Source organism: Cervus elaphus, chromosome 27 (genome assembly GCF_910594005.1).
Source record: "Cervus elaphus chromosome 27, mCerEla1.1, whole genome shotgun sequence".
In the NCBI taxonomy this organism is placed as follows: domain Eukaryota; kingdom Metazoa; phylum Chordata; class Mammalia; order Artiodactyla; family Cervidae; genus Cervus; species Cervus elaphus.
Window position 1 is genome coordinate 45645440 of NC_057841.1, and position 13297 is coordinate 45658736.

At 46.5% G+C, this 13297-nt stretch overlaps 2 protein-coding genes across 4 annotated transcripts in view; both read left to right on the top strand.

The window, feature by feature from the left end:
- GNAL (G protein subunit alpha L) overlaps window positions 1-13297 on the top strand; it is a 66930-nt gene that overhangs the window by 43244 nt on the left and 10389 nt on the right. For all 3 annotated transcript variants that reach the window (XM_043888955.1, XM_043888954.1, XM_043888953.1), the window contains one exon: window positions 4197-4294. In XM_043888955.1, the coding sequence (XP_043744890.1) occupies window positions 4197-4294 (98 nt within the window). The remainder of the gene's footprint in view (window positions 1-4196; window positions 4295-13297) is intronic.
- CHMP1B (charged multivesicular body protein 1B) lies at window positions 9833-12829 on the top strand. Its single transcript, XM_043888956.1, has one exon. The coding sequence runs from the start codon at window positions 9954-9956 to the stop codon at window positions 10551-10553; it is 600 nt and encodes a 199-aa protein (XP_043744891.1). The 5' UTR covers window positions 9833-9953; the 3' UTR covers window positions 10554-12829.

A 13297-nucleotide genomic window follows, 5' to 3' on the forward strand; every position in this document is an offset into this window, starting at 1 on the left:
AGGCCCACTTGATGGTGTGATGATCACTGTCCACTCCGTTACCATGGATGGTTCCTTTAATCATTTATTTTGCTTCAATGTGGGCTTCCCTTGTGGCTCAGCTGGTAAAGAATCTGCCTGTAATGCAGGAGACCTGGGTTCAACCCCTGGGTTGGGAAGATCCCCTGGAGAAAGGAAAGGCTACCCACTCCAGTATTCTGGGCTGGAGAATTCACAAAGAGTCGGACACAACTGAGCAACTTTTACTTTCACTTTTGCTTCAACGAGTTCCATAAAGGATTTGGTGCCACTAACAAGCTTATAACACAAATTAATTAAAAAAACAAAGTATGGCAGAAGGGAACTAGGAGCAGGAAAGCAAGTGATGTGAAGCAGATTGAAGTAGGTGCCCAGAGCATAAGGCAAGGTCTACACACAAGCTCAGACCCGTGCCCAGACAGGGTTTCTGAGCTTCTGTGCCATCAACTGAGTAATGTAAGTGAAGAAGAGTCACAGGATCCCAGAGGATTAAAAATTAATAATAAAATTGAAAGAGCAATTGCCCGAGAGATGCAAAACACTATTCCTGACACTAAAATTAAAGAGGGATCTTTTTTTCCATAAGTCATCCTAGGAATAACATTTTTCAGTCCACCCATCGAAGGTTTCTACCAGCCTCAGGACAGGGCACAGAGTGTGGGAGCAGCCCCACTTGAGACCTGGGTGCCCTCCAGACCCCTGGACCACATTCAGCTCACCAGACAAGAAGTATTTTTGACTTGATTTTTATTTCCAAAATGAAAAATGTATTTTAAGAGTTAGTGTAACCAAAAAGTTGTTTTATTGTATTATATTAGGAGAAAAATCATGCAAGGATTTTTTTTCATTTCTTGTTGGCATACATCTATTTCTATTTTAAAGCAGTAATGAAGAATTTAAAAGCAAAAAGAAAATTATTCACCTGAGAATTCCAAGCTAGCTTTGAGTATACGTTATATCTACAGAGAGGTGTAAACAACAGAACCAGAAGACAAGTGTTGTGCTAGGAAATGGAGAAGTTGGATATTTTATATTTTTAGTTTAAATTTTGATTTCAACATCAAGATGATGCTGTAACAATTTAAAGCCTTACTTTAGGTTTAATTTGGTATCATTATCATTTTTATTTTCTATAACACAACTCAAACTTCTTTGAATAAGAGTAACATAAATCTCCATGTATTTTAGTTGCTAAATATGTGAAGATCACAAGGTGATTCTCATATTCTGTAATACAGAAAAAATAGGAAGTATGACTTAGTAATTTTCTCTTTATGCTCTCAGTTTCTCTCAACTCCCAGATGTCAAAAACAAGTGACACTTCACTGTGAATCACCCTTTCTTTTTAGATACACACACACAACACTGAAATTATTTTTATTTAGTATTGTTCATTTTAGTTGCTAAGGGAGGCATACTAAAGTTATTCCTCATATTTACTTCCCAGTTGTCTTAGCAAATGTAGCAGGATTCTAGCCAGGCTCTGGACAAATGTTTGCTTGCAGCTCAAGAAGCTGCAGTGGTTCTTGATGTCACAAAATTGTTTCTTTACTGGTTTGTATATTTTTATTTGCGCTTCTGGTATTGTGGCTATACCCCTGAAGGGGGGCATGACAACCCACTCCAGTATTCTTGCCTGGAGAATCCTGTGGACAGAGGAGCCTGGTGGGGCACAGGCTGACACAACTGAATCAACTTAGCATGCATGCACATTGTGGCTATGATTTCTAAACCTTTATCTTTTAGAAATAATGTTGAAATAAAACAATGGTGTAAGAGAGCTGCTATAAAATAATAAAGGTGGGAGAGAAGGCCTGAGATACAGATAAAGAGAGCGGCCACATGATGAGTGTGGAATCTGCCCATGGGTAGTGAGTGCTCGGAGGCAGTCTTTCTGCTTCTGTGTGATGTTTTCCCTGATGAAAAGGTAAATAAGTCACAGCCACAGCCACCCTGGAATTTTCCACAAAGTTCTGAGAACTCCTTAAAGAGTAAATGTGGAGACTCGTGGGCACCTGGCCTTGGTCTTGCCTAAGGTCTTATTCCCCAAGGAGGAAGATGAAGCAGATTGAAGTTGCCCCTGTCTTCTTGGCGTCGTCCACGGCGTCTGCTCTAAGATCACAGCAACCAGGTTCCTACCTCTCTGCTGTTGTCAGCATCACCCGAAGAACTGCATTTTGTTCCTTGGGCCGAGCACCCCTCTGTGACTCTGTCTCCGAGGCTTCTGCTCAGACTATTAAAGAAAAACTTCACTTACATCACTAAGCTGATGGCACAGAAGCTCAGAAACCCTGTCTGGGCACAGGTCCGAGCTTGTATGTAGACCTTGCCTAATATCTGGGCACCTACTTCAGTGTGCTTCACATCACTCGCTTTCCTGCTCCTAGTTCCCTTCTGCCATACTTTGTTTTTTTAATTAATCCTGTTTTTAATGCTGATCCTTGTTAAAGACAGGAAGAGACTTTGTTCCAGGACCACTGCACCAAAGGTTGCAGTGGGGGAAAGGGGGCACTCAAATTCCAGCATCACCAAGACAGTGGCATCACTGCCTGCCAGGACTGGCAGATGATAGCACAAGAGAGCATTTCTCTTTAAATGTGTGTGTGTGTGTGTGTGTGTGTGTGTGTGTGTGTGTGTTTGTCCTTGTTTGGCTCTTACAAAAAAGCTTTTAAGGAAGCCCACAGACAGACCCCTTCTCTGGAGAGATGGCAGCAGCCCTGGAAGGTTTCACAAGGAAGCATCAGTTCAGGGGGCAGGATAAAAGCCGAGGGTCCAGCTCCTCTCCTTTGCATGGACGCTATCCACTCCTGTCCCCTGTGGACAGTATGGACTTGCTGATGCCAACAGGCAGGCAGACATGATAGACACAGAGACTCATGGCGTAAGCTTAAACATTGTTCCTGATATTAAGAGTCAGAATGAGACATACTGGAATCTGGTGATGCTTGCACACAGGGCCCCCACTTCCCTTCCTGGGTTCTGGACCTAATTTGTACCTGTAATTCTGTGTTTCCCTTTTCAAAGTGGGCCTAAAACTTGTAAAAGTGTCAGGCCCCTCAGAACTGGGATCCACCCTTGTATGGAACTGTGAATCTCTGAAAAATGTGCCAACTCAGTTGGTTTTTTTTTTTTTTCCTGCAAAGAACCTGTGCTGATTCTTAGGGAGCGTGGCCTCGGCTGCTTCCTGGAGGGTTTGCCCCAGACCCTCCCCTGCAGATCAAAGGTGGAAGTCAGTGCTTCCTGGCGTGGGAAGGGATATAAATATTCTAACAAAGAGTTTCTTGAAAATTTACATAAGTTCTTTATATTTAGCTTCTAATGTATAGTCATTTGCTGCCATAGCGCTGCTCATTTAAAATGGGTAATTTTGAAAATACAGGTTCACAAAGTCACCTTTACCCAGGCGGCCAGCTTCCCGCTTCAGAGGCTGCTGGTGCCATAATGGATGGGCTTGAATGAAAATTCCCGGTTCATGCTTACCTCAGAGTTTCTTAAAAGACCAGAAGACAATAAATCACTATCCCCAAAGATTGTAATTTTAAAAGTTTCTTTCTCATGTACCTAATGCTTCTGGGCAGAACATAACTCACCTGGTCAGTCATCTCTGTTCATGATCGTGGCTTCATTCTCACCTAGAAAATTAAAAGTGAAAGTGTTGGTCACTCAGTCGTGTCTGACTCTTTGCAACCCCATAGACTGTAGCTCGCCAGGCTCCTCTGTCCATGAAATTCTCCAGGCAAGAATACTGGAGTGGGTTGCCATTTCCTTCTCTAGGGGAACCTCCCAACCCAGGGATCAAATCCAGAGCTCCTGCATTACAGGCAGATTCTTTACCATTTGAGCCACCAGGGAAGCAGCTGAAACAGACCTTGCCATTATAACAAGCGTGTTTTTTCATGGCTGAAGTGGCCATTCTGCTAGTCAAGTCACTGAGTCTTAAGAACTGTAGACTCTTAGTGGTATGGATAGTTGATGAATGTCATTAATTTTGGACTTGTCACTTCCACTTTGGGAACTCTCTGGGACTGAGAGTGTTTGACGTAGATTGAGGAATGAGGCCTTCCACCCTGTGCGAAGCCGACCTACCCTGCAGATGGTTTTGGCATTTTCTTTTTCCTTTTAACTTTTGGAAGATGGGTAGCACATGTTTTCTTACCCATAACTTTTTCAAATTTCAGGAATTCTTCGATCATGTGAAGAAGCTCTGGGATGATGAAGGCGTGAAGGCATGCTTCGAGCGGTCCAACGAGTATCAGCTCATCGACTGCGCCCAATAGTGAGTCTGCCCATAAGGCCCGGCCCGGGGTGGGCGCCCCCACTGCACTGCCCCTCGGAGTCCAGCTTTCCCACCCCGTGCAGCAAGTGGCATCACCTGGATATGTGATGACCCAGACTGTCAGGTCATTCTGGCTGCTGCTCAGAGGGTGGAAGGGAGGCAACAGAGATCCGTGGGTGCTTCAGGGCAGGTGGTGGGCTTAGAGGTGAGCCTTGGTCCATGGGGACAGAGCCAGGCAGCAGATCAGATGAGAGAGGTGGAGAAAAGAGGGGGTCAGGATGACCACAAGTGCATCATGATGCTATTATTCAGGCGGAGACCTGGGAGATGTCGCTAGTGGAGGACAGGATGCCATCCAGCTCCAGTTTGGAGAAGCCAGGCTGAGATACCAGAGCAGAGACAGAGATGGAGCAAGCGGCTGGATGTAGGAGCTGGTGTTAGACCTAGAAGAAGCAACCCAGGTGTGGACGGTGCCTGCCCACTGATGACTGTAGAGCCTGGACAAGATGAGCAAGTATAGACAGAGTAGAGGTGCTAAGCAATGATGTTCAGTCTGCAGAGGATGGAGGAGTGGGAAGAGAGGGGATCCTCCCAGGAGGCAGGCAGTCCTCGAGGCCAAGACAGAGAGACAGATGGTGCTGATGGGACCTTACTTCACTTCATCCCCCTTGTGCCAGGGAGCCAGCCACACCCCCTCAGCCACTGGCAGGTGGCAAGCTACCCCAATTCAGGGAGCCTCTGGGGCTGTCCAGCAGGTCCAGGTTAGCCAGAGGTGCCCACACACCTGCCCCAGGCACGCCCTGAATGACCACCAACAGCATTAATGATCTTCCCTTATGTACGTGAAAGTCTATTTACTGATAAGGATCTATAGTTAACTAGTTGTGCATGCTCAGTCGCCTCTGACTCTTTGCTAATTAACTAGAGCAGTACTTAAAACTTCTCTTTTCCTGCCATGCTTAACAGTTCCTTCAAGACTTGCCTTGAATCCATATCACCTTGTAAATAGACCACAGGCTCTGGTTCACATTTGTGACTGCTTTCCTGTGCTCACTTATTCCACAGCCGGATTGCGAAGTCCAGAGAGCTGGGGGGTTTAGATGTAGGTGTGGGTGTGGTGTGGGGGACAGTTCTGGTGGAGCTGAACACAACCTGAGAGGGTCCTGGGGGCCACCCCTCCCAGAGGGGCCCTCATCTCCCCTCTGAGACCCTCTCATACTCTTTTTTAAGGCCATGTCACCATCACTTAAAAACCACAGTGGAATTATATGTTAAATCACAATGTTGTAGAGATGGGAATGTCATATTAAGAAAATGCCAGCAGCTGGAATTCCCAGCACAGCTCAAAATAACATTAAAACCTATATAAGTAAAAAAAAAAAAAAAAAAACCTATATAAGTTTGCATCTGAGGTTCGTGGGGGTATGTCTGATTGCCATTTCCAGCATTTCTTGAGTGAAGTCTCCTGGGCCTTCAGCGCCCTTCAGTATCCCTTTAGGAATTTCTCTTTCTTATGAAAAGAGCCCATCACCATAGTGATAGAATTAATGATTTACTTTAAAATAGAATATGCAAGGCACATATGACAAAAAGAAGCAGCCTGAGCTTTGCTGGCAGGCGGTCAGGATCCAGATGTTCTCTTGGGCAGGGTGCTTCATGGGAATAAAGTCACGGACTGTGTTCTTGTGCAGTTGTTGTAAGATTGACTAAGCAGAGACCCAAACACCCCAGAGCATGCCTGGCACCTGGGGGCCCTTGCTGAGCTCCTGCTACCATGTCTTCATGTGGGACAGAGGTTCAGGGGGTCCTCTGAGGGGCCTGAGATCAGCACTCCCACCCGGGAGGACCCCAGCCACGATCTGCTATTTCCTTCAGTTCTCTCCTTTCAAATTAGGGAGAGCGAGACTGAGACCCAAGGTGAAGACTGCAGGCTTGTCAGACATCAACACCGCGACTCCTGCTCTGGACTCTGCCCCCCACCACCCCCCGAACATCACTATCTGGGTTAATCCTAACATCCCCAGCTTGGCTTCCTTAATCCATTTTAATATGCATGGGACTCAAGTGGGATCAGCAACCGTTGTCTCTTAATCACAATCTTGTTTTCCCTCTGCACTCGGATTTTGCAGCTGGGGCCAAGGGGTTTCAAGAACAAGTAACATTTCATAACACTCGTTAGACGCACGCGTGGTACCCAATGTGTTTATGTTGCCAAATGACATGTTGAAGGAAAGTAGCTGCTTCTACCTCCCATCACCGTGGTTTATGGAAGAAAGGACATTCCAGCGTCCAGCTGGGAATGTCCTGGGACCGGGACACTCAAGCCTGCCTGCCCAACCCCCAGGTTTCCAGCTGCTTGGAGAATGTGTCTTGTTCCTCCTTGGAGGCTCAATTCCTGGGAGGGTGTCTTTGCATGAAGTCAGGGCTGTTTGAAATCAGGAGCCCAGGGCCCAGCATGGGGTTGGTGGGGAGCTGAGCTTCACCCTGGCAGAGTCCAGGGTTCTGATGCATCTTCTTTTCCCTTCTCTTCTGAATTCTCGAGAAAAGATCTTCTGACATCTTGGCGTGACTCCAAGTCACTATGTTATCTGTTCAGCGGTCTTGTATTTTGAACCCAGATGCTAACTAAGAAGGGATTCATTTTAAGTCATTTCTTCCATGGCAGAAACCATGGGAATATTTGAAGGGAGGAGATGCCTCCTGGGGACCTGAGCTTCCAGTGAAGAATCCAAGAATGGTCTCACCAGTTCCTCAGAAACTTAAAACATGGAGGAACCCAGCGGTTTCTCTCCCGGGTACACCCAGGAGATTTAAAAACATACGTCCACACAAAAACTGCACAAATGTTCACAGCAGCAGCATCCACAGTAGCCAAAAGCACAGACAACCCACATGTGCATGAAAGGATGAAGGGATAAACGGACTGGTCCAGCCACACACAGGGATCTTATTTGGCCATAAAATTGAATGAAGCTCTGATGCATGTTATAGCGTGAGTGAACTTGAAGACTCAGTGAAAGGCTCAGTGAAAGAACCCTGGCACAAGGGCTACATGTCCTATGACTCCATTTGTATGAAATGGCAAAAACAGGCAAACTCATAGACACAGAAAGCAGATTAGTGGTTGCTGGCAGCTGGGGAGGGGAAATTGAGAGTGATTCGAAATGGGTGGGCACTGCACCATCTGACAGAGGACCCGGCTGGAGCAGCCTGGGAATAAGCATATTATGAGCTTTAAGGGTTGGCCTCTCAGTAAAAATGAGTGTCTTTGGAGTATCAAGCAAGCTGAGCTAATTAGCAGAGATTCTGTTTCATAAGAGGTCCCCGGTGCCCACTGTGAAAATTAAAAACAATCTCTACTGCATTATCCCCGAAAATGCACTTCCTCTAAGTGCTAATAATAAGTGATTAGGTAGCCATGGAAACAGCTATTTTGGGAGAAAGGAAATCAAAGAAAATTGGATTTCAGAATAAGTTTATAAAGTCAGACTTCGCTTAATCTAACTTGAAACTCTGCAGTGTACATAGGGTCTCATGCTTTGCACTGTTGTGTTTACATACCTTTCAGACATGTCCATGTACATAATTGGTTTTAGAATACTCTGGAAGAAAGATGCCCCCCAAAGAAAAGAATAGTGGGAAAGGTGAAGTGATTCACAGCTGTGTTAGTGTTAGTTGCTCAGTCATGTCTGACTCTCTGCAACCCCGTGGACTGTACTGTCAAGCTCCTCTGTCCATGGGATTCTCCAGGCAAGAATACTGGAGTGGGTTGCCATTTCCTTCTCCAGGGGATCTTCCCCACCCAGGAATCAAACCCTGGTCTCCCATATTACAGGCAGATTCCTTACCATCTGAGCCACCTTCTAGAAACGTCTCATGTGAAGAAAAGAGTGCTACTTTAGGGAGAGAAAATCTTAGCTAAGCTGTTGACGAGGGTTAACATCCTAGCCCCTCTCAGTCAAATTCAACTAGGCAAAGCGTCACTGGGGTTCAGTGTGTGCTGTGTGCAGAGCATGTTCTGGGATCCACAGCGGGGAAAGGAACAAGGCTGTTCTCTGCCTCCACGTGGTTCAAAATATTATAGGTCCCCAGACCCATGCCAGGAGGTCTGCTGTGTATGCTGTGCGGAGTGGAGTGCAGCACGGAGGGGCTCCTGGAGAAGGTTCTGGAGGAGCAGTGTGAGGCGGGGGCAGGATCTCAGCAGGAGGAGATGTACGGGGTGGAAGCCCACACAGCAGGGACAGTGTCCGCAGAGAGGACTCATCCAAACTGAGAAGTGACCACCCCTCCTCATCCACACTGACAAGTGACCACCCCTTCCCATCCACACTGACAAGTGACACAGTGGCATTCAGCCTTCAAGCTCAGTCTGATTTGCCTATGTGTGGAGAGAAAGAAGAGGGTGGGGACTGTGTCTACACATGCCTTTCTGCCCAGGTGTTGGAGCAAGAGTGATATAGCCAGAGCTGTGTTTTAGGAAAATGCAGGTGCCAACACCACCATGGCCAACTATCACAGGGGGCCCAAAGGGGTGGTGAACCTCTGGATTAAAACTTAGTCACTCTCAGAATCCATTTTCAGCTGAGCTCCTTAGGGCAGGTTGGGCCTTTTTATACTGTCCTTGCTGTACCAAAGGACTCTTCCTAAAAGAAAAAAACTGCAGCACCAGCTGCAGCCACCTCCAAGCCTACACTTCTGAAGGGTATGATACATGGTGACAGTTTTGATATGTGCCAATGGGTGTGGGTCTCAGCACTTCACCATCATCTGCCTGCATCATGTAAAATGAGTTTTGCCTGTCAAAGTTAAATGTGAGTGAAGTTCCTTGAATATTTATAAAATATCAAATAGAATCCTGTCAGCAAAAGGTGGGTCTTTTATTACTAAACCTCAGAAAGATTTCTGGATGGTCGTTATTAGCAATTCACCTACTAGCTGACCTTCAGCCACGGGATAGATGAGGTGGTCCGTGGACTGGAAGGTATTTTCATCCACTGCAGTAAAAGGATGTCTCAGGCTGCAGCCGGATTGTCCCCAAAGAATGAGGTGCAGGTCAGTGACACCACTTTCTGTGTTTTGTACTTTTAATTATTAACGGTCCACTTTCCCCTGAGAAGGGGGAAGTTGCAGGAGCAGGTGGAGAAAGTCTGCTGACCTCGGGAAAGCACCCTGGTTTTCCGTCTTTAACTGGACACCTCCGGCCTCCAGCTTGTCCGTGCGTAAGAAAGTGTGCATACACGCACTTCTGTGAATTTACTAATGCTTCAGTGCTTTAACAACTGGCGAGAACTAGGTACAGACGGCGAGTGCCCTAGTCGGCGAGGCCGCAGTCCTCGTTGGAGGATCCGGCTCGCAGGACTCATGGTCTCAGTGGGCCTTGTCCGGAAACCCCGCCCCCTTCGCCGTGCGTCCCACGGGCCCCGCCCCTGGCGCCGTGCGTCCCTTGAGCCGCGCCGTGCGTCTTACGGCCCCCCCCCCCCCGCTAAGCCGCGGGCACCGCCCTGGCGCCGAGGGATGACGTCACCGCCTGCGCCCAAGGCGGCAGAAACAGGAAGTGAGACCAAAACAAAGGAGCGGCGGCGGGGAACGGTCTCTGTTTTTCTGCTTCCTCCGGCCTCCTCCTCGACCGTGGCCGCCGACCCTCGGAAGCCGTCCGAAAATGTCCAACATGGAGAAACACCTGTTCAACTTAAAGTTCGCGGCCAAGGAACTGGGCAGGAGTGCCAAAAAATGCGACAAGGAGGAAAAGGCCGAAAAGGCCAAGATTAAAAAGGCCATTCAGAAGGGCAATATGGAAGTTGCGAGGATTCACGCAGAGAACGCGATTCGCCAGAAGAACCAGGCTGTGAATTTCTTGAGGATGAGCGCGCGGGTGGACGCAGTGGCCGCCAGGGTCCAGACGGCCGTGACGATGGGCAAGGTGACCAAGTCGATGGCCGGAGTGGTTAAGTCGATGGACGCGACGTTGAAGACCATGAACCTCGAGAAGATCTCCGCCCTGATGGACAAGTTCGAGCACCAGTTCGAGACGCTGGACGTTCAGACACAGCAGATGGAGGATACGATGAGCAGCACGACGACGCTGACCACTCCCCAAGGCCAGGTGGACATGCTGCTGCAGGAAATGGCAGACGAGGCCGGCCTCGACCTCAACATGGAGCTGCCGCAGGGCCAGACCGGCTCCGTGGGCACGAGCGTGGCCTCGGCCGAGCAGGACGAACTGTCCCAGAGGTTGGCCCGCCTGCGGGACCAGGTGTGACCGCGGGACCGCTCAGAGGCGAGCCGGCCGCAAGCGACCTTCCGAAGACGGATACTCTACACTAGAACCTCGGAACCGGCCAGAATGCTGAACTGCTCTTACTCAAGATGCTTCTCCCTTCGGGTTTACAGTGCTCTCCAGACACACGAAGAATTCCCAGGCCTTCTCTTAACTCTTAACTGGATTTGAAAGTTCTGTATGGCTTGTGATCAAGTGTATCTAGTTAATTTGACTTATATGAATCTTTCTCAAAAATTTGGTCAAAACTCTAGTTCCCGTGTATTCAGTTTTCTGCCCGAATTATCAAAGTTGACAGTTTTCTTTTTACTTTTGTATAGTTGATAATATCTGGAGTTGAGGAGTGGTGATTACTTAGGTCGATTGCCGGGCTATCTACTCTTCATTCGGCGACTTACTTCATGGGCAGCGCCATTCTGTGTATCCTTTGTTTGTTGCCGTCAAATGCAGTCTACAGCTGACTATTAATCTGTTCTCATAACTTACACTGAAATTACTTTAGTACCTTCTCGTGTAATACTCTCTTACTTTTTATGGCCTATAAATTTCTTGTGGTAGTTGCCTTTCTATAACTGGAAGAAAATGCTACCTAACTTCCACATAACATAAGAGAAAATCATTTGTTTATGGTTTTAAGATTTACAAGGCTTAATGTGTGATGGGTATTTCCAAGTGAATTTCTCTCACACATTTCTGGTTATTTTCCTATTTCATTAGACTGTGATTAGATTTATTTTAAAGTATACCAGTTAGCGTGACAGTCACATTTCTCTAATGTTGCCAAAGAACTGTTGATGGGTTTGAGAAGCCCTGGGACTGTGTGTGAGAGCGAGTTTTGTTTAGATTTTAATCAAAACTAGAAATAAAATTTTAGGTTCTAGTTACTCGCATTTATTATCTTGTCTTAAAGCGACAACTCTTTAAAATCTTGGGAGTACTGATACAAGCTGGGATATTTGGTTTAGCCTTTCAAATCCATGACATTCTCATGCAGCGTCTGTAAGTGTGGGAAGGACAGGTGCAGACTTGACCCTCTCAGTCCAGAGCCCAGCTGTGCTGCCTTCCGTCTTTCTGGAACGGTGGTGTGCAAAGTAAAAGTGAAAATGTAGAGCCTGTAGCCACCACTTTCTCTGATCCTTGAACAAAGAGAGCAGTGACTTGCTTTTGCCTCAGCAAGCATATTACTCTAAGTTAAATACTTAAGGATATTTTTAATTCCCCCTTCCCTTCACTGGAAGATTTCTCCATGAGACAATTCCAGTATTTCAGGAAATAATTCAGAGGACTCTTCCAAGCCCTTCGGATGGTTGAGAACCAAGTGTTCACCACTATAACATATCCTCCTGTATGAATGTGTGTGTTTAAGCAGGGGGAAAAATGCAGAGGTGTGTGCAGATGAGAACTGACCCTCATATTTAAGTGTCATTATGTCTGACTGGCTGTTGTTCCAGAGTCTTATATGAGCAACACCTGCCAGTCGTCTCCCCACATCCTCTGTCTAAAACCTGTCCCTTTAGGTGTCTCCTCCCATCTGCATGTTGCACAGAAGCAGCTGTATGTGAGCACATAATGAGTCCTAACCCTCCTCAGATTGAAAAAATTATTACAGCTTAAAAATAGCTTGGTGTTGATCCTTTGGTATGTTTAGGACCCTTTTATAGTGCAGATATTCCCAACAAAATTAATATATTTTGTGAGATTAAACAGTGCTTATATATGCTTGGCCTTTCTTAAAATATGTTCATTTCAAACTACATGAATGTACATTTTTATAAAACATACGTATTTTCAAAAGCATATCAGGCCCACGAATTACTTCCTCACTTTTGCAGTTGATGAAATGCTGGAATATGAACCACAGAAGTTTGTCAAATAAATCATTTTAAACTGCATGTTATTGCACATGAGTGTACATGCTGTTTACAAAACTATTTAAGGAAAAATGATTCGGAGGTTGATTTGGTTCAGAAAGCATAGTATTTTTCTGGACTCAGTTTTAGCACCTGAATTTCTGTTGGCATGCCCATTTCTAGAAGCCCAGGTCGTTAACTTCTTTACTGTAATAGTTTCTTCAAGGCAACAAGATTCCTCCTTATTGAAACTGCCCTAGGCTAAGCCCAGCTCAAACATAACCAAGGAAATGGTTCCTCTTCCATGTAACCACTAGTACAATTTCTCCTCTTATTTCGCCTTTGTATTTTTCTGCCTTCAAATGCAGTTTCCAGATGGGTTTAGAATAAACTTTTAAGTTCACTTTATGAGCTGTTCAGTTTATTTCAGCTCAGATGAGAAGTGTGCTGTTGGAGACCCTTCTTACTAAAGCTGCCCCTCTCTAAAGGAGCCTTAGTGCTGGTGTGCCCTTCAGGTGGGGGTGTCACATGCCCACCCTGCCATATTTGATTTGGAAAAGCACCCCCTAAAGTAAGCGCCAGTCCAACCACCCCATTCACTGAACATAGTCTAGGGGTCAGCCAGACCACCTCAACCTGTTGAGCATGAGCAAGACACCTGCAGCAGCTACAACACCCTCTTGGAGGCGTTTCCACAGCCAGAATCCAGAGCTCAGGACCGCAGGTGCTGCTGGCAACAAGCTTCAAGCCTGTGGACATCAAACACACTGATGAACAGGCCTCTGTGTCGTCTTTTAATCAGCTGGTTGGAATGAAACCAGCCTGCCTGGTTTACCAGGTTCGTTTTCCTACAGCCAGATGCTTAGGTTCCGTCTG

Bases quoted from the DNA above. Each gene is read 5' to 3' on its own strand.
- CHMP1B (XM_043888956.1), top strand. From the start codon at position 9,954: ATGTCCAACATGGAGAAACACCTGTTCAACTTAAAGTTCGCGGCCAAG.